Raw genomic sequence first — 24989 nt, forward strand, 5'->3', positions numbered from 1 at the left:
CTTATACTTTTTCACTGTATTTGCCCATTAAAATCTCTTTAATTTTATTTTAACTGTACCTGTTTTGTATATCAAAGAAAGTCTTTGTATCCTGTTCATATCTTGTTTCTTAAAGAAATAGGTGGCACCTGAAATGCTTAAATAGCAGTAATCAGGATTGCTTTTCTGTGATTTTATGACTGTTGTCAATTCTGTTATTCAACCTCTGATTACATTTTGTATTTGAAATTTTCATCACAACTGATTTTCTTTTAGTATATTAGTAAAATAGAAGAAAAGAAGTAAAATGTAAATCTTTTAATTTGCGTGAAATGTTCGTGGGAAAAGAGATGTAAAGGAAGTTTTCTGTGGCTCTAATGAATCAGTTTGGATAAAATTAACCAACTAATCATTCATAGTCAAAAAATAAGTAGATGTTTGCCTTTGAATAAACCATATTGCAGTGAATAAATCATATTGCAGTGAAAAGAACAAGATTTGGAAATCAGGGCCTCTCTGCTATCTCAACTCTGCTAGTTGTGACCTTGTGACTGCTCACAATTGTGTTGACATTTTCTTGGGGGCTCTGTGGCCTTATCTTTAAAATGGGCCTGTCATCTGTTGCAGTTGCAGAAAATAAACAGAGGGGAATGAACAGAATATTAAAATTTTCCCTTTTGAAAAAAATTTGTTCAAGTATAACACATAAATTTACACACATCTTAATGTACAACTGCATAAGTTTGGCCGTGTATGTGCACCACATAAATGACCCAGATCTGGTATAGAGTTTTTTTCAGTTCTCTAAAAGGATCCCTTGTGCCCTTAGTCAGTACTCTTCTTAGATTCACTAATGACTAAAATGCATCTTTTTGTGTGTTTATTGGTCTATCTGCTTTGCAAAATATCTAAAGTCTTTTGCCCATTTTAAAAATTGGATTATTTTTCTTTTTATTGTGGATTGTCAAAATGGTAAACCTACAGTTCTAGTTCTTGCCTTAGGTCTGTCATCCATTTTAGTTCATTTTTGAATATGGTGTAAGTAAGTTACGGACATAATCACTTTTGGGGTCAAATATTACTGCTCATTCTCCGACTTTTCCATCAAACTGCATGCATATTAAATATTTTGACTGTGTCTCATATATCTCTTATGATCTTTTCTGTTCCATTTCTTTTTCAATTTATGCTTCAGTTTGGATATATTTTGTTGATCTGTCTTCCAGTTCACTAATCCCACCTTCTGCTCTTTGGGGATCCTATCAGTTTTTAATTTGAATATTGCATTTTCAGTTATACAATGTCTGATTCCTTTCATTTATTATTGCAGTTCTTTGAAATTGTCCTTCTATACAATTTGCACATATTTTCTCTAGCTCATTTATAATCATTATCTTAAAGTCTTTGTTAATGACAACATTTGGAGCAATTTCTGCTTTTCACAGATTTATACACTTATTGCCTCTTATTTTATAAGCTGTGGATTTTAAAAAATGTTCTGTTTAGCATGGTAGTAACAATGAAGCTTGTTGCAGAATGGGAAGATAAGGATAGGTGTTGGCCCATTGTGTCCTAGAGTAAATGGAAGGAAATATTTGTTTTTCTGGAACTGCCACTTACTCAGGATAGACAGAGCAATAACATTCAAGAAAGAAAAGATCATTGTGACATAGTAATTGTTAGAGTGTTGATTTATAAGTGTCATACTTGCTAGTTTAATTCATAAATGCTGTGTGGAGCTAGGCACTGAGCTAAATATATTTGGAAGGTGATAATCATCTTGCTATGATAGCTTAGTAAGTATTATTAAGAAAGATCTATGCTGTTTAACATAAAACATTTGCTCGTATCTGTGATCTCATAAACCCTGTAAAATATTTCTGTGTTTTGGCATTGATATGTTACTACCTAAGGATATTTTAAATATGTGAGTTGATGAGTAGCTTTTAGTTTCGCTCCTTAATAAAAATGTTATTTCCTATGCATTCCTTATTTTTGAAGATAGTAAAAAAATCCTGAATTTAGTAAATATTTGAGAGTGTTTTATCTCTTGAGGACAATAAAATATTAACAAATAAATGTTTGTGTTTACTGTGTTGATCTGAATGGGTTCTCAGTGTTGATTGCAATCATGATGGCAATCTTATAATTGTATTTTATTTCCTTAATTCTTGTCTGTGGTATACTTTTTATTTTTTGGAACATTAACTTTTACTTTATTTTTTAAGAACACGGCTTGATGAATTGAGAATGTTCTTAGAGAATGAGACCTGGGAACTTTGTCCTGTTAAGTCAAATTTCAGCATCTTGCAACTTCATGTAAGTGTTTCTTAAGAACAAATAAGTCTTTTATTTTGTTCCCTTAAAAAATGCATTTACTAGATTTTTTAATAAGTGCCATTCTCACTGGTGTAAGATGGTATCTCACTGTGGTTTTGATTTGCAATCTGGTGCAACCACTATGGAAAACTGTGTGGCTGTTCCTCAATCTGCTAAAAATGGAGCTTCTATATGATTCAGCAATTCCACTCCCAGGGGGCTACCCAAAGGACACCAAAACTTTAATTCAAAAGAACACCTGCACCCCAATGTTTATTGCAGCACTATTTACAATAGCTAAGCTATAGAAATAAACCAAATGCCCAAAAATAGATGACTGGATCAAGAAGATGTGGTACATATATACAATGGAATATTACTCAGCATTCAAAAAGGATAAACTCATACCATTTGCAGCAACATGAATGGAGCTGAAAGGGATCATGCTAAGTGAAATAAGCCAGAAAGAAATGAAAAATACTGGATGGTCTCACTTAGAGCAGGAATATAGAGGATCCAAATAAGGGATCAGGAAAGAAAACTATTTATAATAAAGTAAAAATCAAAATCAATAGGCAACTATAAGTCAGAGACATACTACAAGGGGGGAGAAGGGAGTAAGATCAAAACAAGGGTGGGAAGACCACAAGGGCCCATGGTGATAGTTCAGGGTGAATGGGTGGTGGGAATTTTATGGGGACTATAACCAAGGTGAAAATGCATACATTGTACAAAAATGAAAAATGATGTAAAAATACATAAAATAATTATAAATAAATTTATAAAAATGCATGTACATGAAATGCACATGTGAAAGCATTTATAAAATAATTAAGAAATAGTACCTTTACTTTCTGTCTGAAAGGTAATTAATAAATAGCTTCTTTTGTAAAGTGAATGTTAAAATATGTTTTTTTAAAGATTAAAAAATCTGTGTCTCTGGGGTACAGGCCAGAGGTGTGGGTGGTGAGAGGATTCACCAGAGACAGAGTGGGGAACAGACAGGCAGATTGACTGAAATACACTGCTGAAGGGAGCAGCGGGCAAGTCAGGAGAGGTCTGCTGCGCCATGTGGGCAGCTCTCTGGCCGGCTGGGGATTGAACTCATGCTGCAGTGGCTGCAGATAGCTTCTTAAGTTTCGTCCTAACCCCTTGTGCCACCAGGGAGGCCCTAAAATCTGTTTCTTTTTACAAAATTAGTTTATGTAAGTTATTTACATAAGGATAATCTTTATGTTTCTATCATATAGTAGCTTACTTCTTAATCCTCTTCTATCATTTCTTTCCTAGTGCAGAAATATTTGTCTGAAACATATTTATTAATAAAAGTTTTAAAGAGTTATGTTAACATTAATTTATACATTAATTTTGCACCTTTAAACCAATTTCTTAGTATTATGTATAATTCTGACATTCATTCTAGAATGCCTATTTATTTTTTTAATTATCATGTCATTGGGAAATTTTATTTTTTGTTTTAAAAATTTATTTATTTATACAAGAACTGGGATACAGGTCAGCAGTGCAGGAGGGTAAGAGAATTCACCAGAGACAGAGTGGGGAGCAGAACAGGCAGACGGACTAAAGACACTGCTGAGGGGAGCAGTGGGCGAGGCAGGAGAGGTCTGCCAGCACCATGTGGGTTTCTCCCTGGCTGGCCGGGAATTGAACCTGCACTGCAGAGGCTGTGGACAGCTTCACAGCACGGCACTCAACCTGCTGCGCCACCAGGGAGGCCCCCTAGAATGCCTATTTAAATCATTTGACTTGAATTTCTATTTAATGATCAAAATTGTGCGTGTGCACATGCACACACACACACACACACACACATATTTGGTGTAATTCTAAAAAATATGTTTATGTAAGGTATACTGAAATATTTTCATCCAAGTCAGCATTACTGTATCCTTTAAAGTTGTCTTGGAGTTTCAATTGTACAAATGAATAAGTTCTGCAGCTCTACTATATAGTTAACAGTTATGTATTGTGCAATTCAAAACATTTTCTAAGAGGGTAGATCTCATTAAATGTTCTAACTACCATAAAAATAAATAAAATAGTTACCTTGAAAATTGATGTAATGGATTAATTAAACTAGAGCTGAAAGATTCATTCTCTGACTTCACCATGTGTTTGTGTTGTCTGCTTCTTGGTATATGAAGAAAAATAAATGAAAATTTATGGAGATTAATATGGTTAAGATATATCCCTATTGCTTAGTTTTTTATGTATTTGTATAAAATATCTTAAATAATCATACAATTATGCAAGGCATTTGACTTAGCACTTAGATTTTTATAAATGGCTGTATTAAAACCATATGCTGGTTTTAATACCAAAAAGTACCAAAGCTGGTACTTTTGCTGCTATGTTGAAGTTTTTATCAGTCAGATTTCTTAGTTTCAAGAATTTCCTGTGTAGCAATTGTTGTTGCTGAAAAGTCTCATTTTTTTTTCAATGCTCAGGAATTTAAATTTATGGAACAGACTCGTTCCCCATCAGTTTCACCAAGTAAACAGCCAGTCTCAACTTCCTCAAAAACAGTGACCTTGTTTGAGCAATACTGCAATGGTGGGAATCCATTTGAAATACAGGCCAACCAGAAAGATGAAGAAACAGAAGATGTTCTTGCTTCTAATGGGGTATGTGATACATAGTGAGATTTTTCTCATTATAAATTGCCTTACCCAATGAGCAAATCCTACATTTATCCATTCACCACTGCTTTCCTAACTATAGCAATATACTTATGTACTATTACATGTAGAAGTAATGACTTCACAATAGCTTTGTTGACATTTGTTCTCTTGAAAGATAAATTTTGCCTTTATATTTGCTTTATGTTCTACTAGATTACTGATTGAGTAGTAGTATGATTTATTTACTGCTTATTCATATGATTTATTGAATATAGATAAATGAGGGACTAGATCTTCTGCACTTTTTTGTCAACTTCACTGCTGGGTAACTGAGTCATCTTGTTCCATCTCTTTTTTTTTTAATTTGGACACAAATATTTATAAATATTATTCATAAGGGTATGAATAATATAAATGACCATCAGTAGATGAATGGATAAATAAAATGTAAATGTTTAATGATTATTACCCATCTTCTTTTATCTGTGAGAGTGTACTATTACATAGCAGGGGTGTTTTTAGGATTTGAAATCACATTGTTTCAACAATACTTTGAGAAGCTCAAAACCAATGAACTAGAGGTAATGTGAGTTAATGGAAAGGGCTTGAAGGCAGATGAATGAATATCACCTTTATTGTTTACTAGTTGTGTTGGCAATATGGCCCTCAGTTTCCCTGCATTTACAATGAGAACAATGTTTATACAATGTTATATACAACGTCTTTTCACATTATTTAATTTGGATAGGGTATTGTATATGAGTCATTATGATCTTAATTTCCAAGATACCCAGCATCATTTTTATTTTATATTTGATGAAGTTGACATGAAATGTTCAGATTTGACAAAAATCTGTTGAATTTATCTCTGTATTTTAGTTTTGAGATTTTCTTTTTTGTTTAGTGAAGATATATTTTGACATATATTGCTGTTGTCCTGCTTTATTATGAAATAGAAATTATTTCATAGTAAACTATATTTAAATATATAGTTCAGTGATCCTTTGTGACATTTCTGCAAAGCAGAATAAACTAAAAGGAGTTAAAAGTCATCCCAGTTTATAAAAATTATATTCCTTTATATGGTGACTTGTTCATTTAAATCTCACATAACCTTCAATTCTCATTACTTTTGTCAGTTGTATTCTATGAAGTTACCATGAACACTGAATTAGCAAGCACTAAACCATTGTTCTAGGCAAAATGTGGAATTGGGTTCCTTTGAGACCCTGATTAGAATGTTTTCATCAGCTGGTCAATGTCCTTGTTTTATGTGTACTTAAAGACACCTAATTTAATATTTAATGTTGACTCATTAACTTTGAATTCATTGCCAACAACAGTATAACTCATGTTTGAATAAAGCTCATCTAACATGTATTTTTACCCCAAGGCACATTTCTAGTTTTCTTTCACTTAGGAGTTCTAGATAGCACTTTATTTATTTGTTTATTTTTTAAAGCTTAAGATTTTTTTTTAAAGATTTATTTATTTTATACAAGAACCAGGGTACAGGCCAGATGTGCGGGAGGATGAGAGGATTCACTAGAGACAGAGCGGGGAACAGAACAGAATCCCATGTGGGATTCTTGCAGGCTGGCCGGGATCGAACTGTGCTGCAGAGACTGTGGACAGCTTCACAGTGCGGCGCTCAACCACTTGCGCCACCAGGGAGACCCTAGATAGCACTTTAGTACTATATTTAGAGTCCTGCCTAAACAGTGAAATTACCAACAGAGAGAACAAAAGTTCAAAGACTGTGGCACTAAATGGAGAAGCTCACTTGTTTTCAGTGTGAGAAGAGAAGCAGGAAAGCAGAGTGTCCCTTGTGTGCCTGCAGGTGGAATGTGCATGCTGGATGACTCAAATGTTTTTTGTCTTTCTGCACATATCTATGAATGTCCATGAAAGTATTGTAAAGTATTAGTTTGGAGGGTACAAATTTAGTGAGTAGGGAAATTTTGCAAACAGCATCTTCAAAAATGAGGATCTTTTATACTGTGGAATCATAATGTTCTGTTGTTATAACTGGGAGACTCTAAGTTATATAGAACAGCTTCCTGACTCTCATCAGGACCATATTGTGTACAAGTGGGAGAGAATGCTTCTTGAGCTTGTTCGTGTTAATTGAAGTGTGATCTAATCTTTCCAGGCCCAGCACAAGTCCTTGAGAGGGTCCTTTTCCTAATATGGCTGTCATAATACTTGAGTCTCTAAAAATCATTGTTGAATTAGGAGATTCTTTCCATGTTGTCATCATACTGGTCTCTTCAACTGGCATGTTGAAAGTAAAACATCCTTATGTTTTCCTCAAAACATCCAGTGAGATAATTCATGACAGCATTTACTACAGTACTAGGTTACCTCAGCAAATGTTAGCCATTATTTTAATATTAAATCTATTAATATTAATTGATGATGGTGATGATGACTCTACACTGCCATTTCTTACTTGGCCCTACATGGACTCCACTGTCCTCTTCTATGCTGGCATTGAGTCATGGTGTCACAAAGATGATGAAAATATTTGGAAGGCACCCTTCTTCTTAAGAGTAAATTCACCATTTTTGACCTTGTTCTTAGTTGTTCGTCAGTGCTAAGCCTAATTTTGCAAGTTTCCCTTGGAATTAAATCTCATCAGAATGAGTTAGAGCATCATCATATGTGTTGCATGTGTTTATTTAAGCTGAATTAACACTGCCAGAGTGCCAGAATTAGGTACTCTGCCTCTTTATAATCAATTAACAAATTGGAAATAAACCACCTGGAGGAAAAATAATTTTTTTAGTCAAATGTACACTCTTCCTTTTCGAAGACTAGCAGTGTGTTTGCTAATTTTCTTTGTATGGGAATTTTGTTTTCTAACATTTACAAGCTTTCATAGGTATGATGTTTGTATTTTATTTTCCTTTTGAGTGGGTTATGGTTAGATGATGAAGAAAATGGAAAGGCAGTGTTTCTCTATGACAAAATTAAGGTTATTAGGTTAGTAAGAACTTCCCTCTATAATCTATTTCTTATGAAATTGAATGCTTTAATTATGTTGAAAGACTTCAAGAAAGTTTGGCTCTTCAATTTGTTGTTGAATATACTGTTTTTTTCTTCAGTATGAATCTGATGAACAAGAAAAAAGTGCCTATCAGGAGTATGACAGTGACAGTGATGTACCTGAGGAACTAAAACGAGATTATGTGGATGAGCAGACAGGTGATGCTCCTGTGAAAAGGTAATTGTTCTTAGATTGGATGGTCTTTTATATTTTATGTCGCATGCTAGACATATATTAATATTAATGCATAGGATGTGAGATATATATATATATATATATATATATATATATATATAAAACATTCAACATACAGGATTTTCTTCAAAGGTTAAGAAAAAACAAAATTCAAAATTCTTTCTGTTGATTTTAATGTCATGTGACAGAAGTTAATATGTTTGAGACGAATGATTACTGAAAGGCAAAAATGTAGTCTTTTTGATATTTAGTATAGTTAAATAATTCTTACTTCAGGGAGCAGTGATTTTTGCAGAAAAGCAGACTCAACTTAAAAAATCATTGCCACCTTTCAGGGACAGTTTGTTTCACATAGACCAGAAAACCTCAAGGAAAAAATAGTTACTTATTTTGTATGTGGAGTTTTTGCCTCAATCTAGTTAACACAGAACAGTTTCACTTATCTCCCCAAGGTTATTTTTTTTTTTTTCGATTTGAGCTTTCTATTAAGGTTCCTTTTTTTTTTTTTATAGTTGGCTTCTTTTGTTTTATGATAAACTGTCCTCTTCGAAGAAAACTATGATAATTATACAAGAATTTTTTGTCACCTGCCAGTTGAGTAGGCCTAATCCTGATATGTGAGTGAGTTAATTTCTGACCATCAGATATTTAGTAACTACAAATATGTTTTTAAGATAGATTTAAATATACTTTCCCCTATTATTTTCCCTATAGTACCTATTTAATACTTGATTTGAAACAATGATTGATACAATTCTCTTCCTCGAAGTGAGCAGTTCATATAGCTGCAGATATGATTTTAAATACCTACATCTGAGTTCCATTAGAACTGAGTAAAACTGCTTTATTGGACTTCTTCATTAGATATGTCTTGGGTATATTTTGGCTGAAAGTTAAGTTCTCATTGAGTTGAAATGAACAAGTAAGATAGTGCCTGCCAGTATATGTGATTATAGTTGGATTTTGGGTAGAGTTATATAGATTTCTGAATAGCCTTAACTTGCTCCTAAAAGTATGAATAATGTGAATTACTGAGTACAGCCAATGGTTACCATTAAATCAAATTTCTAAATGCCTTGTGAAGAAATCAAAGTTTCTTTATTTTGCTACTACCTGCCTCCCCTCCCCCGCCCCCATGATCATGCTAAAATAATTTCTGTGCCAAATTATTGAATCAGACCCCTAACCTTGGCTTCCCATTTCCAGTCTTGCCCCCAGCCAAACCATTTTTAAATAGAAATTTAAATGTTTTTTCAACATGAAAATTTCATGTTGTTTTACTGGATAAAGTCGTTAAAGGTCACCTCTGCATTCAAGGTAAGGTTCATACTCCCTAGGTTTGATTGCTCACAGTGATTTGGTCTTACCTACGTTCTTGTCACATTTCCCTCTTCCTATTTATTCATTCTATATGCTAGTATTGTGAACTACTTCAATTACTCTGAATATACTTGTTCTCTCTCAACTCTATTGATTTGCTACTTCGACAACCCTAATTGGAATTGTGTTTTTTTTTCCTTGTATAAAGCGTTTCTCGAGAAACTCTAAAAAGCAGGAAGAAATCAGATTACAGTCTAAATAAAGTGAATGCACCCATCTTAACAAATACAACATTGAATGTAGTAAGACTTGTTGGTAAGTAGGTATGGTACACCTTTTTCAAACAACAGCAGTTGAATTAGACTGCTCCTCTGTTGCCAAATGATTTTTACTTGTACTCTTCATTGTACACCTCAGTGAGAGATTAAAAATTGTCATATATCAATGCTTTTTCATCTTAATTGTTCTAAATAGTATAATACCAATATTGTCAGTGTCTATAATTAACAATTTAGTATTTGTATCTTCCAGCTTTTCCAAAATATTTCAATTAACTGAAATGAAATGAAAAATTCTCTGTGTTAGTTAGAGATATATGTAGGGTGATGATAGTACCAGTTTTACATTTACACAGTATTTTTGTACTTAATTGTTTCACTGATCATCACAATCTTCCTGTCAGATATGGAGAGTGAATAGTAGTTTGCTGGCGGTTTCAGACACAAGAGTTTTACAAGTTCTAAATATTCACACCATAAGAGGGTTGTTCTTATTACAGACCTTCATTGATGATTTTGTAGAAATACCATTTAAAATATTTAGGTTTGAAGATGATGTGAATTTTTTACTGTCAGTATTTCATCATCTTATATTGCTTACTTAGCCTTTATACCTCACAAATATATTTGTGACATTTGACAAGTAAGTTATAGAGCTGTCTTCTCACATTAATTAAGTCATTACTAACAGGTCAGGAATGCTAGTGATTTTGTATGACAAATCTCTGTTCTGTTATGGAGATGATAATTTCCTATTGCCTAGTTTGATTACTCTTAATTCCAGTGAAATGATCTGTGTTCTTGAAGGCAATTTCTAAATTTCATTTAATGAATAATATAAAGTGGACAAAATGCATTTTAGGATTCCTACTTTTGTTAGGGGAAATAGTAGAACAGTAATATTGAATTGATGGGGGAAAAAAAGCACATTTTTATGAAAAACAGAAAATGACAGATTTAAAAAGCTACTTTGTGACTAATTATTGCCAGAAAAATGAGCTTTTCTTCTTTATCTCAGAGTTATGTGATTCTTTATCCAGTCACAGCATTATGTGCTACTCTCTAGAATTTACAGAATTAGAATTGCAAGGGTTCTGTGAGCTCAACCAGTTTACAATTCCATAAAATAATGACTTTTTAATAATGCCCCTAATACATGGTGGATATCCAGCTTTTGCTTCATGTCTCACAATTACTGGAAGCATAATGTAGTATAAGAGTACTTGTTCTATGATTAGACTAATTTAGTTGGTAGAGATCTCTTCCTTATGGTAGACCAAAATCTGTCTCTATGATTTTATCTGTTGATATCAGTTCTGTCTTTATAATTAAAAGGAGTCAGTCTGTACATGTAGTCTTCCATGTGGTCAGGTATGTGGTGGTAATAATACAGTCCTTCCTTTTCTCATACCCATCACCCTTCAGTCCATTCTTCAGTGTCAAGTGTGCTCAAATGAGGTCCTAACATCATTTGTGAGGGCCTCACTGATAGGTAATCTAGATTCCTCATCACCCTTCTTGACCTTCTGGACCCATTGTAGTTTTGAGTGTCTGAACACATTGCTTGAGATACAGTTAAAAAAGTTAGCTTTTGCTCAATTATGTTGACATTCCAAACTACCCAAACATATCAATAGCTTTCAGCCACAAAGGTTTATTATTATGTCTACTAAGTTCTGTATTCTTGAATTTCTAAATTTCATTTAATGAATAATATAAAGTGGACAAAAGTTTGCTCCATGTGTATCATTCTGAAGTTCAGTCTGAAGGAATAGCTTTCCCCAGTCTGGGATCGGGGGAAAAAGCAAGAGCTGAACCATGTTAGGACTCTTAAATCTTTTTCTTTTTTTTTTTTAAGTTTTCTTTTTATTTATTTTATACATACAAGCACTAGGGTGTAGGCCAGAGGTGCAGGGGGTAAGAGGATTCACCAGAAACAGAATGGGGAGCAAAACAGACAGGTCTACTGAAATACATTGCTAAGGGGAAAGGAGAGGTCTTCTACGTCATATGTGGATTAGCATCCTGGCCAGTGATCAAATTCATGTTGCAGTGGCTGGGATAGCTTGATAGCGCTGAGACAACCCCTGTGCCACCAGGGAGAGGTCCTTTAAAGCTTTTTTTCCTATGTGACACCCTTGGCTTCCTCTAGCATGTCACCAGCCAAAGAAAGTCAGGTTGGTAGGAATTCTATGGGGATTACACCTGAGAAAAGAAAGCAAACATTGTTTAAAAAAAAATATATATATAATAAATAATTAAAAACAACAACACGAAAGTGAGGGTTGATTGAATAAGAGAGACGTATACTTGTCCCAGAAAGGCACGGCAAGTCCAGAGCAGGGGCCAGCATGCATAATCCTGTGACAGCAAATGAGGAGGGAGGGCAAATAATGAGAAATAATAATAGTTTTATTAACTACATGTAAGGAGTTGTTTAAATTTTTATCTTTCATAGTTCAAAAAGTACTAAAGGTGGTGATGTGCTTTTTGCTCTAAAAGACAGATGTTCAGTAGAATTAAATAGAAGGCTAAAACAAAATTGAGGAGGGGGAAATTAGTTTTCATTTAATTCAATGCAAACATCAAATGCAACTCTTCAGTGTAACTCTACTTCTTGGTATCCTACAGAAATGAAGAAGCAGTATACTCTGCTATTCTCCTTAAGAAAGGCATGTAGTAACAATAGAAATGTGCTCCTGGCTAGATTCAGAAGATGGTAACAATAAATTCTTATATGAAGATTACTGCCCAACAAAATGGACATGGTTTTCTAATAGGACTTATGGAAACTGACAAAAACCACATTCTTATGGGCCTCTGGTATATCAGCCCTAACAAGCAAAACAATCCTAAATAAAATCTTACTTAGTGAAGAGATTCTGACCATTGTAATTTCAGCCTTCACCCCTACCAGATCTTTTACTGGAGTTGCAATTAGGAAACAATACCTAGATAATAATTGAACTTTCCTATCTTTCCATTTAGGGCTGGGATTAGGTGCTGCCATTCTTCCCCCTAGTAGATTTTTATGTTTACTACTTCAGTCTCCCTGGGATGTCTTTATCTTCAGTTTGTACGTATTTATAAAATAGGACTTTAAGGGAACCACTCACCAAGGAGTCTCCAGCTAGTAAATGCACTATCCTATCCCCTGTTGTTATTGCATGGAGGTGCTTGAAGATTATAAACTGGCAAAAGCAATGTCTCTTCTTACAAGCAAGAAGTACAGTTGTGAAAATAAGACAGATTAATTTTTTGTGCCTGGGAAGATGAAGGAACTAATTAATTACTTGGTAGTTTGGAGACACATTTTTGAACATTAAAGGCATATTGAAAGAGTCTTTTTCAAGTAGTATTTACTTGGCAGATAATTAGGAGAGATTAAACAAAAGAGTGTTAATGGGGCTTCCCAACCCCAGGAGGTACCTAAATCTCAGGAGCCTTTCACTAGTGCAGCAGACTAATCAGAATACATGCCTGTGTAAAGAGAAGATCCTGTCAGCCTGGCAATTTCTTGTAGACAGAGACAGAGAAATTTTTTTTTTTTATAATAAATTTTATTTTTATATTCCCCATACAATTGCAACCCCCCCATTCTGATCCCAATCCCTCCCCTCCTGCCCCCCACCCCCACCCCCTCAAAAGTGTCTCTGTTTCATAATTTTTTGTTGATTTTGATTTTCACTTTCTTATAGTTATTCATTTTCCTGGTCCCTTATTTAAGTTTTCTAGATTCCTGCTATGAGTGAGACCATCCGGTATTTTTCTTTTTCTTTTTGGCTTATTTCGCTGAGCATGATCCCTTCCAGCGCCATCCATGTTGATGCAAATTGCATGTGTTTATCTTTTTTGAATGCTGAATAATATTCCATGGTATATATGTACCACATCTTCTTGATCCAGTCATCTATTTTTGGGCATTTGGGCTGTTTCCAAAGCTTAGCTATTGTAAATAGTGCTGCTATAAACATAGGGGTGCAGGTGTTCTTTGGAATTGATGTTTCTGTGTCCTTTGGGTAAATACCTAGGAGTGGAATTGCTGGATCATATGGAAGCTCTGTGTTTAGTAGGTCCAGAAATCTCCACACAGCTCTCCATAGTGGCTGGACCAGTTTGCACTCCCACCAACAGTGCAGAAGAGTTCCTTTTTCTCCACACCCTCGCCAACATTTGTTGTTGCTAGTTTTTTTAATATGTGCCATTCTCACTGGTGTAAGATGGTATCTCATGGTAGTTTTGATTTGCATTTCCCTGATGGCAAGTGATGTTGAACATTTTTTCATATGCCTGTTGGCCATTTGCATTTCCTCTTGAGAGAAGTTTCTTTTTAGCTCTTCTGCCCATTTTTTGACTGGATTATTTTCTTTGTTGTTGTTAAGTCTCATCAGCTCTTTGCAGATTTTTGTGATCAGTCCTTTATCATTAGTGTTGTGTGCAAAAATGTTCTCCCAGTTGGTGGGGTTTCTCTTTGTTTTTGTTATTGTCTCTTTTGCTGTGCAGAAGCTCTTTAATTTGATGTAGTCCCAGCTGTTTATCTTTGCCTTCACTATCACTGCTTTGGGTGATGTGTCTGTAAAGATGTCTTTGATGTGCAAATCACGTAGTGTTTCGCCTATATTTCCTTCTATATATTTTATGGTTTCAGGTCTTATGTCTAGTTCTTTAATCCATTTTGAGTTGATTTTTGTGTATGGTGTGAGGTAGTGGTCAAGCTTCATTCTTTTGCATGTAGCGACCCAGTTTTCCCAGCACCATTTATTGAACAAACTTTCTTTGCTCCAATGCATAGTCTTTGCTCCTTTGTCAAAGATTAGTTGACCATAAATCTGTGGGTTTATTTCTGGATTTTCTATTCGATTCCATTGGTCTGTATGTCTGTTCTTGTTCCAATACCATGCAGTTTTGATGATTATGGCTTTGTAGTATAGTTTGAAGTCTGGGAGTGTGATGCCTCCATTCCCTTCTTTTTTTTTCAGGAAAGCTTTGGCTATTCGGGGTTTTTTGTGATTCCATATGAATTTCATCAATAATTGTTCTATTTCTTTGAAGAATGACATTGAAATTTTGATTGGAATAGCATTGAATCTGTATATTGCTTTTGGTAGGATGGCCATTTTAATAATGTTTATTCTTCCAATCCATGAGCAGGGGATGTCTTTCCATTTCTTTGTGTCTTCTTCTATTTCTTTTAACAGTGTTTTATAGTTTTCTTTGTATAGGTCCTTTACCTCTTTTGTTAGATTTATTCCCAAATATTTGATTTTTTTTGTTTCAATAAAAAAAGGAATGGTTTTTTTTTATTTCTTCTTCTTCAGATTTATTGTTTGTGTATAGGAAGGCTACTTACTTTTGCGTGTTGATTTTGTATCCTGCCACTTTACTGAACTGATTGATTAGTTGAATTATTTTTTCTGTGGACTTTTTGGGGTTCTCTATGTATATTATCATATCATCTGCAAATAGTGATAGTTTGACTTCTTCTTTTCCTATTTGGATTCCTTGGATGTCTTTCTCTTGTCTTATTGCTCTGGCTAGGACTTCCAGTATTATATTGAAAAGCAGTGGTGAGAGTGGACATCCTTGTCTTGTTCCAGATCTTTTTTTTTTTTTTTTTTTTTTTTTTAATAATAAATTTTATTGTTGTATTCCCCATACAATTGCAGCCCCCCATTCTGACCCCAATCCCTCCCTCCCGCCCCCACCCCCTAAAAGTGTCTCTGGTTCATAGTTTTTTGTTGATTTTGATTTTCACTTTCTTATAGTTACTCGTTTTCCTGGTCCCTTATTTAAGTTTTCTAGATTCCTGCTATGAGTGAGACCATCCGGTATTTTTCTTTTTCTTTTTGTCTTATTTCGCTGAGCATGATCCCTTCCAGCGCCATCCATGTTGCTGCAAATTGCATGTGTTTATCTTTTTTGAATGCTGAGTAATATTCCATGGTATATATGGACCACATCTTCTTGATCCAGTCATCTATTTTGGGGCATTTGGGTTGTTTCCAAAGCTTAGCTATTGTAAACAGTGCTGCTATAAACATAGGGGTGCAGGTGTTCTTTGGAATGGATGTTTCTGTGTCCTTTGGGTAAATACCTAGGAGTGGAATTGCTGGATCATATGGAAGCTCTATGTTTAGTAGGTCCAGAAATCTCCACACAGCTTTCCACAGTGGTTGGACCAGTTTGCACTCCCACCAACAGTGTAGAAGAGTTCCTTTTTCTCCACACCCTCGCCAGCATTTGTTGTTGCTAGTTTTTTTAATATGTGCCATTCTCACTGGTGTAAGATGGTATCTCATGGTAGTTTTGATTTGCATTTCCCTGATGGCAAGTGATGTTGAACATTTTTTCATATGCCTGTTGGCCATTTGCATTTCCTCTTGAGAGAAGTTTCTTTTTAGCTCTTCTGCCCATTTTTTGACTGGATTATTTTCTTTGTTGTTGTTGAGTCTCATCAGCTCTTTGCAGATTTTTGTGATCAGTCCTTTATCATTAGTGTTGGGTGCAAAAATGTTCTCCCAGTTGGTGGGGTTTCTCTTTGTTTTTGTTATTGTCTCTTTTGCTGTGCAGAAGCTCTTTAATTTGATGTAGTCCCAGCTGTTTATCTTTGCCTTCACTATCACTGCTTTGGGTGATGTGTTTGTAAAGATGTCTTTGATGTGCAAATCATGTAGTGTTTCGCCTATATTTCCTTCTATATATTTTATGGTTTCAGGTCTTATGTCTAGTTCTTTAATCCATTTTGAGTTGATTTTTGTGTATGGTGTGAGGATCTTAATGGAATTGCTTTCAGCTTTTCACCATTGAGAATGATACTGGCTGTTGGCTTGAGACAGAGAAATTTTTAAGGCATGTGTCTCATCACTGAAGTAGCCTTGGTATTCAGGGTTTTCTCTCCTGGAAGCAGCTCTCACTTGAATTGTATAACAAGTTTGAGGGGCAGAAGATAGGTGGCCAAAATCCATGCTTGTAAAAACTATGAAACTTGCAACAAAGTGAAATTTTTAGCATGGAAGAAATATACAATATCATGTCAGCATTAATGACATGTCAGGTCATAATGTATATAATAACTACTATATATACAAATATGTAAGATCATGTCATGAAACCAGAATATGTACACGTGGAGGATATTTCCCCATAGTGTGTGACTGAGATACAGTCTCTTTGGTGGAAAGAACACAGAAATCAGAGGGAAGGGAGCATTCCTTCATTGGTACCTTCTTCTAGGTGGAGCATTAATATTACTTTATCATTGAGTATTTTAAATTGAAAAGTAGTGAAGAAAATGGTTAAAAATTACAATGCTACAAAGTGTAAACAGCCCCCTGACTTCCAAATTGCCTTCTTCAGAGAAAAACAGTCATTTTTTCTGTCTTCTTTGGAAATATTAATATGTCATATGTGGAACACCTCTTTATTTTTGTTGTTTTTGTTTCAAAAATTGGATTACTTTATATATACTGTGCTTTACCTCACTTTTTTCCTCACTTCAACTATCTTAAGATTACACTTAAAATACCTTAAACTATTACCCTTAGTATGTTTAATTTGATACTTTTTTATGATCCTGTTACATAGATGTAGCACAATTTATAAGTCCTCTGGTATTTTTCAACATTTAGGTTGTCTCAAGTTGTTTGATGCTACAGACAAAGCCACAGCAATATCCTCAAGGAAATAGCTTTGTCTATATTCAAATATAGCTGCAGGATGAATTCCTCCCAGTGTTTCTTCCTATTGGATCAATGAGTATATGTGTTTTCAGTTTTGATGGACATTCTGAATTTATTAAAGAACCACTAAAGAGATTATGTTAGTGTACCCCAAAATGTATTTTTTCAGTAGTGAATTTCTTTTTATTTTACTTTTTAAATTATTTTTTACATCATTGTTCCTTTTTAAACAATATTTGCTTCCCCCCCTCAGGTGTAGTGCCCATAGAATTTCCTTTACCAGTGTACCCGTGCACCATCACCATAGTATGCTTTGCTCCCTCCCTCCCTCCCTCTGATAGTATGGGAATATTTTTTCCCAATCTCTTAGTTACTGTGTGTCACCCAACTTCAGATGTTTGCCAGTCTGATGGATTAAAAATGGCATCTTATTAAAAATTATTAAATAGTGATTGAGTTTAGGCTTCTTTTAATATGCTAAAAAAGATTTATATTTATGATCTACTTATTCAGTTATCACCCACTTTTGTAATAAGGAAATTAGTATTTTAATTTTTATGTTAAAGAATTTAGTATTTTTCTGCCACATCCATTATATTTATTCATTTTCAACTCAACAGCTATTTTTTGAGCTATTTTTTTTTTGTAGGAAATACCATGTAGACTGTTTAGTTAAGGAGTCCAACATGGGAAATAATATACAAGAGAAAAACATCTACAAGTTGTAAAGAGGCAGAGAGAAAAATGATTAACTTTCTTTTTCAGGTAGCAAATACTAAAAGGTCTCACTCACTGGAGGACTGACACCCTAGCAGACTTTGAAAGATGAAGAGGTTCTAATAGATAAAGATATTGGTAAAGGCATTCTACCCAGAGTGCAGAGAAGAACATGTGCAAGCATGGTATATACAGAAAATACACCAGTTTAGTTTGTTGTGTGTGGGAAACATGAGGGAAGATGTGACAAGAAGGGTGGGAAAGAACTAAAGAACTGGATTTCAAAGGGCCTTATATAATGTGCTGTGGAGCTTGGGCTTGAACTCATCAAAAGTTTTAAAGGGAAGTGATACAAGGTGATTTGATTTTTAAAAATGATTATTCTGGCCACAGTGTGGATGACAGATTGACTTGGGAGGCTGGAGGTGATCAAAGACTAACTGGGAGGCTGTTGAAGTTTCCCAGGCAAGAGCTGATGAGGAATTGGGCCTGTTGAAGGTAATGGCCTTTATTTATAAAGAGAAGCAGATTTGAGAGATTTGGGAAATTCAAGCATAGGATTGGTAAACTTCATACTAGAGACCACAATTAAATTTTAGGTTTGTGTGACTATGTTAGTTATAATGCCACCACTGAAATAGGGAAGATGAAAAAACCAAGTTTGAAGAACTGATGATAGGCTTGGTTTTGGACATGTTGAGATTACCTATGGAACATTAATATTATTTTTTATTGAGTTAACAGTATATAACACTGTGTATGATATAGGGTCATGGAGCAGTTAAATAAAAGATAATAAATATGATCAGGATTCATACTTGAAGTCGGTAGTATAAATGTAGTTAAACCATCGTAGTGGGTGAATTTTTCTTGGCAGAGGTTCTTAACCTTATTAAGTTCACAGAGAATCCAAATGAACCCATATCTGTTGGATCCATTGGAGTAACAGAGAGCAAGAGAAGCAAGTGAAGAAGGTCTTGAGTGAATGGTAGAGGCAAGAGAAAAATGAGGAGCTAAAGGGGAGATCTTGAAAACCAAGGGATTTAAAACCTGTCTTTTGTGATGATCTAAACTGGCAATTCTTAAATTTTAGCATGCACCAGCATCACCTGCAGGGATTGTTCACACACAGATTGTTAAACTCAGCTTTTAGAATAGTAAATTCAGTAGGTCTGTGATATAACCTAAAAATGCACACGTTTTCAAGTGATGTGACAGTTGCCAATTCAGGTACCAAACTGAGAATCATTGTTTCCTTTCTATGTTGTCCTAATTGAAATGTAAAAGAATGTGTTTAAATAACAGGAAATTATTTGTTATGTAACAGGCAATTCAAAGAGTAGATTGTTGTGTTTTTTATAAATATAAGTAATTATGTCAGTGGTTTCCAAAATATCCATATTTCAGGTGTGGATTATTGGAATGCAGCCATGTTCATCAGTTTATATGTTGTCTCTGACTGCATTTGTGCTTAAAAAGCAAAATTGGATAGTTAAGACAGACCAGCAGAGCTGAGAAGTTGCCACAAGAGACTGTCTTGCATGCAGATCCTAAACTATCTCCTCTTTGGTCCTTTACAGGAAAGGTGTGCTTACCCCAGTCTAGAAATATTTTTAGATTTCTTATTTTCAGGTGATCATACCTGCCTGGTCTTAACTTCTCACCCCATCTTCTTCATAGATATGGCCTTAATTCTTTGTAAAATTCTCTTTAGTTCACTAAGTCTGAGGAAGTATATCACCTTTTCAGGCCTCCAAAGGCCTACTCAGTATCCATGAACTGAAAGACTAGTTCTCACTTTTACACATTTAAATGTATTAATATTTTAATGTGCCTATTGAGCACTGTCTTCCACATATGACCATTTAAGGTGTGAAAAAGGGACTGTTGTGTAATTCTTTGTGCCTTAACATAACGCCGAGTATATGATAAGCCTTGGAAAAGTATTTGGTGAATGTAAAGGAAAGAGTACAGGAAGGTGGAAGGGAGTGAAGGAAAGAATATAATTAAGTTTAAAAAAAATTTTTTTTTTTCCAGAATGATGGGTAACATCAATGGTTTTTCCCTTTGAATACACACTTCAGATAACTTACTAGTCATCCATTTTGTTTCCTTCCTTAAGATTAAGAATATGAACAGTGCTTATCTTTATTATTAGGAACTTTGTATTCTGGATATATCACCCTAGATATTTGTATTCTACATTATTCTACTTAGTCATCTCTCTTTTTTTCTTTACAGATTAAAGTAGTGTAAGATACTCCATTTTTTTCTTCATAGTGTCACATTTTTTATGTCTATAGTTACTACTTAAATATTGTGTGTTTCTAGTTGATGAAATAACTGCATAGTGATTCCAGAACTGAGAATGTTCTAGGAGCATGTTTTTCAATGATTGATTTTAAAATGTGTATAGGAAATAATTGCAAAAGCTAATTCTAAAACAAGACTTGTAAATAGGAGTACGTATAGAATCTGATGTGAATGGTTTTTGCTTTTTTACTTTATTTTGATGTTTATATGTGTTGTATGTGAGTTTCTTTTCCTGACAATCTATTATTTAAAAATCATCTCATATAAATGAAACAGCTATACTGAGTTTTCAAGATAATAAAGAAATAGTTTTTGATAGAGATATTTTTATTAGAGTAAATTTGTCATTTTGCGTAGCGCAGTAAGTATTTTCTCTTGAGTCATGATGTATTCAATAGTACTAATTTAAAATTTTATCATTTGCATGAAGTAGAGCTAGTACCTAAATTATTTGCTCATTTGGAAATCAATCAAATGGCCTGTTAATATTTTGTAGAGAGCATTTCTTAGAAATATTCTTCTTTCCCTATTATTTCCAATATAAAAAGATACACAATTAGGGATTTGTAGTTATTGTTACTTGAATCAGCTCATCTTCCTTCAAAAACACTATAAATGGAGAGTTTTTTTTTAATTTTTTTTTTATATAACTGGATCACATGTTTAGAGGAAAGGAAACATCCCAAAGGAATATTTTTGGGGGGACATATTCTAAAGAAAGAGATGAAGTTCTTGGCACTTTGAGAGAATTAATCTCCTGAGTGATGTAGTGATAAAGAAATGTGCTTGAAAGGATGGAAAACAATCCTACAAGCAAATGGACCAAAAAAGAAAGCAGGAACAGCTATACTTATATCAGATAAAACAGATTTCAAACTCAAAAAGATAAAAAGAGACCCCAATGGTCACTACATTATGATCAAGGGGACAATACTTCAAGAAGAAATAACACTCATTAACATATACTCACCAAACGAAGGAGCACCAAAATATATCAGACAACTGTTGTCCTCTCTGAAAACAGACATCAGAGAAAACACATACGTAGTGGGAGACTTCAACACACCGCTATCAACAATGGATAGATCAACAAGACAAAAAATAAGTAAAGAAACCAAAGCTCTAAATAAGGACCTAGAGCAATTGGGCTTAACAGACATCTATAGAACACTAAACCCCAAAAAAACGGAGTACACATTTTTCTCAAGCGCACACGGATCATTCTCCAGGATCGATCACATACTGGGGCACAAGACAAACATCAACAGATACACCAAGATTGAAATCATATCAACCATCTTTTCTGACCATGAAGGCATCAAACTAGAAATAAACCATAAAAAGAAGGCAAGGAACTTTCCTACCTCATGGAGATTAAAAACCACACTACTGGAAGACCACTGGACTAATGAGGAGATCAAAGAAGAAATTAAAAAATTCTTTGAATTGAACGACAAGGAGGACACCAATATCCTAAATGTATGGGATGCAGCAAAAGCAGTAATAAGAGGAAAATATATAGCAATAGAAGCTCACATCAAGAAACAAGAAAGAACTCAAAGAAACAACCTAATCTCGAAGCTCAAAGATCTAGAAAAAGAACAACAAAAAAACCCCAAAACCAGTAGAAGAAAAGAAATAATAAAAACCAAAGCAGAAATAAATGAAATTGAAACTAAAAAAACAATCCAAAAGATCAATGAAACCAAGAGCTGGTTCTTTGAAAAAATCAATAAAATAGACAAACCCCTAGCCAGGCTCACAAAGGAAAAAAGGGAGAAAGCACAAATAAACAGGATCATCAATGAAAGAGGAGAAATCACAACGGACACAGCAGAAATCAAAAGAATAATCAGTAACTACTATGAACAGTTATATGGAAACAAGTTTAACAATCTAGAGGAGATGGACAAATTCCTACAACTCTACAATCACCCAAAGCTAGATAAAGAAGAAATAGAACACCTAAACAGACCAATTACAAGCAGCGAAATTGAAATGGTAATCAAAAACCTCCCCAAAAACAAAAGCCCAGGACCTGATGGATTTACAAATGAATTCTACCAAACATTCAGAGACGAATTAGTGCCTATCCTTCACAAACTCTTCCAAAAAATTGAGAAGGAAGGGACAATACCAAACACGTTCTATGAAGCCAACATTACACTAATACCAAAACCGAACAAGGACAACACAAAAAAGGAAAACTACAGGCCAATCTCCCTAATGAACACTGATGCAAAAATCCTCAATAAAATTTTAGCTATCAGAATCCAACAATGCATCCATAAGATAATTCACCACGACCAAGTAGGATTCATTCCAGGGACACAAGGATGGTTTAACATCCGAAAATCAATCAACGTTATCCAACACATCAACAAAAAGAAATATAAAAACCATATGATAATATCAATAGATGCTGAGAAAGCTTTCGACAAAGTGCAACACCCATTCATGATAAAAGCCCTTGAAATTCTTGGGATACAAGGAACATACCTCAACATCATAAAGGCCATCTATGACAAGCCAACAGCCAGTATCATTCTCAATGGTGAAAAGCTGAAAGCAATTCCATTAAGATCTGGAACAAGACAAGGATGTCCACTCTCACCACTGCTTTTCAATATAATACTGGAAGTCCTAGCCAGAGCAATAAGACAAGAGAAAGACATCCAAGGAATCCAAATAGGAAAAGAAGAAGTCAAACTATCACTATTTGCAGATGATATGATAATATACATAGAGAACCCCAAAAAGTCCACAGAAAAACTAATTCAACTCATCAATCAGTTCAGTAAAGTGGCAGGATACAAAATCAACACGCAAAAGTCAGTAGCCTTCCTATACACAAACAATAAATCTGAAGAAGAAGAAATCAAAAAAACCATTCCTTTTTTTATTGAAACAAAAAAAATCAAATATTTGGGAATAAATCTAACAAAAGAGGTAAAGGACCTATACAAAGAAAACTATAAAACACTGTTAAAAGAAATAGAAGAAGACACAAAGAAATGGAAAGACATCCCCTGCTCATGGATTGGAAGAATAAACATTATTAAAATGGCCATCCTTCCAAAAGCAATATACAGATTCAATGCTATTCCAATCAAAATTTCAATGTCATTCTTCAAAGAAATAGAACAATTATTGATGAAATTCATATGGAATCACAAAAAACCCCGAATAGCCAAAGCTCTCCTGAAAAAAAAAGAAGGGAATGGAGGCATCACACTCCCAGACTTCAAACTCTACTACAAAGCCATAATCATCAAAACTGCATGGTATTGGAACAAGAACAGACATACAGACCAATGGAACCGAATAGAAAATCCAGAAATAAACCCACAGATTTATGGTCAACTAATCTTTGACAAAGGAGCAAAGACTATGCATTGGAGCAAAGAAAGTTTGTTCAATAAATGGTGCTGGGAAAACTGGGTCGCTACATGCAAAAGAATGAAGCTTGACCACTACCTCACACCATACACAAAAATCAACTCAAAATGGATTAAAGAACTAGACATAAGACCTGAAACCATAAAATACATAGAAGGAAATATAGGCGAAACACTACGGGATTTGCACATCAAAGACATCTTTACAGACACATCACCCAAAGCAGTGATAGTGAAGGCGAAGATAAACAACTGGGACTACATCAAATTAAAGAGCTTCTGCACAGCAAAAGAGACAATAACAAAAACAAAGAGAAACCCCACCAACTGGGAGAACATTTTTGCACCCAACACTAATGATAAAGGACTGATCACAAAAATCTGCAAAGAGCTGATGAGACTTAACAACAACAAAGAAAATAATCCAGTCAAAAAATGGGCAGAAGAGCTAAAAAGAAACTTCTCTGAAGAGGAAATGCAAATGGCCAACAGGCATATGAAAAAATGTTCAACATCACTTGTCATCAGGGAAATGCAAATCAAAACTACCATGAGATACCATCTTACACCAGTGAGAATGGCACATATTAAAAAAACTAGCAACAACAAATGTTGGCGAGGGTGTGGAGAAAAAGGAACTCTTCTGCACTGTTGGTGGGAGTGCAAACTGGTCCAACCACTGTGAAGAGCTGTGTGGAGATTTCTGGACCTACTAAACATAGAGCTTCCATATGATCCAGCAATTCCACTCCTAGGTATTTACCCAAAGGACACAGAAACATCCATTCCAAAGAACACCTGCACCCCTATGTTTATAGCAGCACTATTTACAATAGCTAAGCTTTGGAAACAGCCCAAATGCCCAAAAATAGATGACTGGATCAAGAAGATGTGGTACATATATACCATGGAATATTACTCAGCATTCAAAAAAGATAAACACATGCAATTTGCAGCAACATGGATGGCACTGGAAGGGATCATGCTCAGCGAAATAAGCCAAAAAGAAAAAGAAAAATACCGGATGGTCTCACTCATAGCAGGAATCTAGAAAACTTAAATAAGGGACCAGGAAAACGAATAACTGTAAGAAAGTGAAA

General features: G+C 34.6%; 1 protein-coding gene across 1 annotated transcript in view; it reads left to right on the plus strand.

Moving 5' to 3' along the window:
* The window catches only part of VPS50 (VPS50 subunit of EARP/GARPII complex), a 119842-nt gene that overhangs the window by 70720 nt on the left and 24133 nt on the right, over nucleotides 1–24989 (plus strand). Inside the window, exons 17-20 of the mRNA XM_037507961.1 lie at nucleotides 2208–2298; nucleotides 4767–4943; nucleotides 8048–8166; nucleotides 9713–9819. Of these exons, the coding sequence (XP_037363858.1) occupies nucleotides 2208–2298; nucleotides 4767–4943; nucleotides 8048–8166; nucleotides 9713–9819 (494 nt within the window). The remainder of the gene's footprint in view (nucleotides 1–2207; nucleotides 2299–4766; nucleotides 4944–8047; nucleotides 8167–9712; nucleotides 9820–24989) is intronic.

This window comes from Talpa occidentalis, unplaced genomic scaffold (genome assembly GCF_014898055.3).
Source record: "Talpa occidentalis isolate TD23 unplaced genomic scaffold, MPIMG_talOcc4v2.1, whole genome shotgun sequence".
NCBI lineage: Eukaryota > Metazoa > Chordata > Mammalia > Eulipotyphla > Talpidae > Talpa > Talpa occidentalis.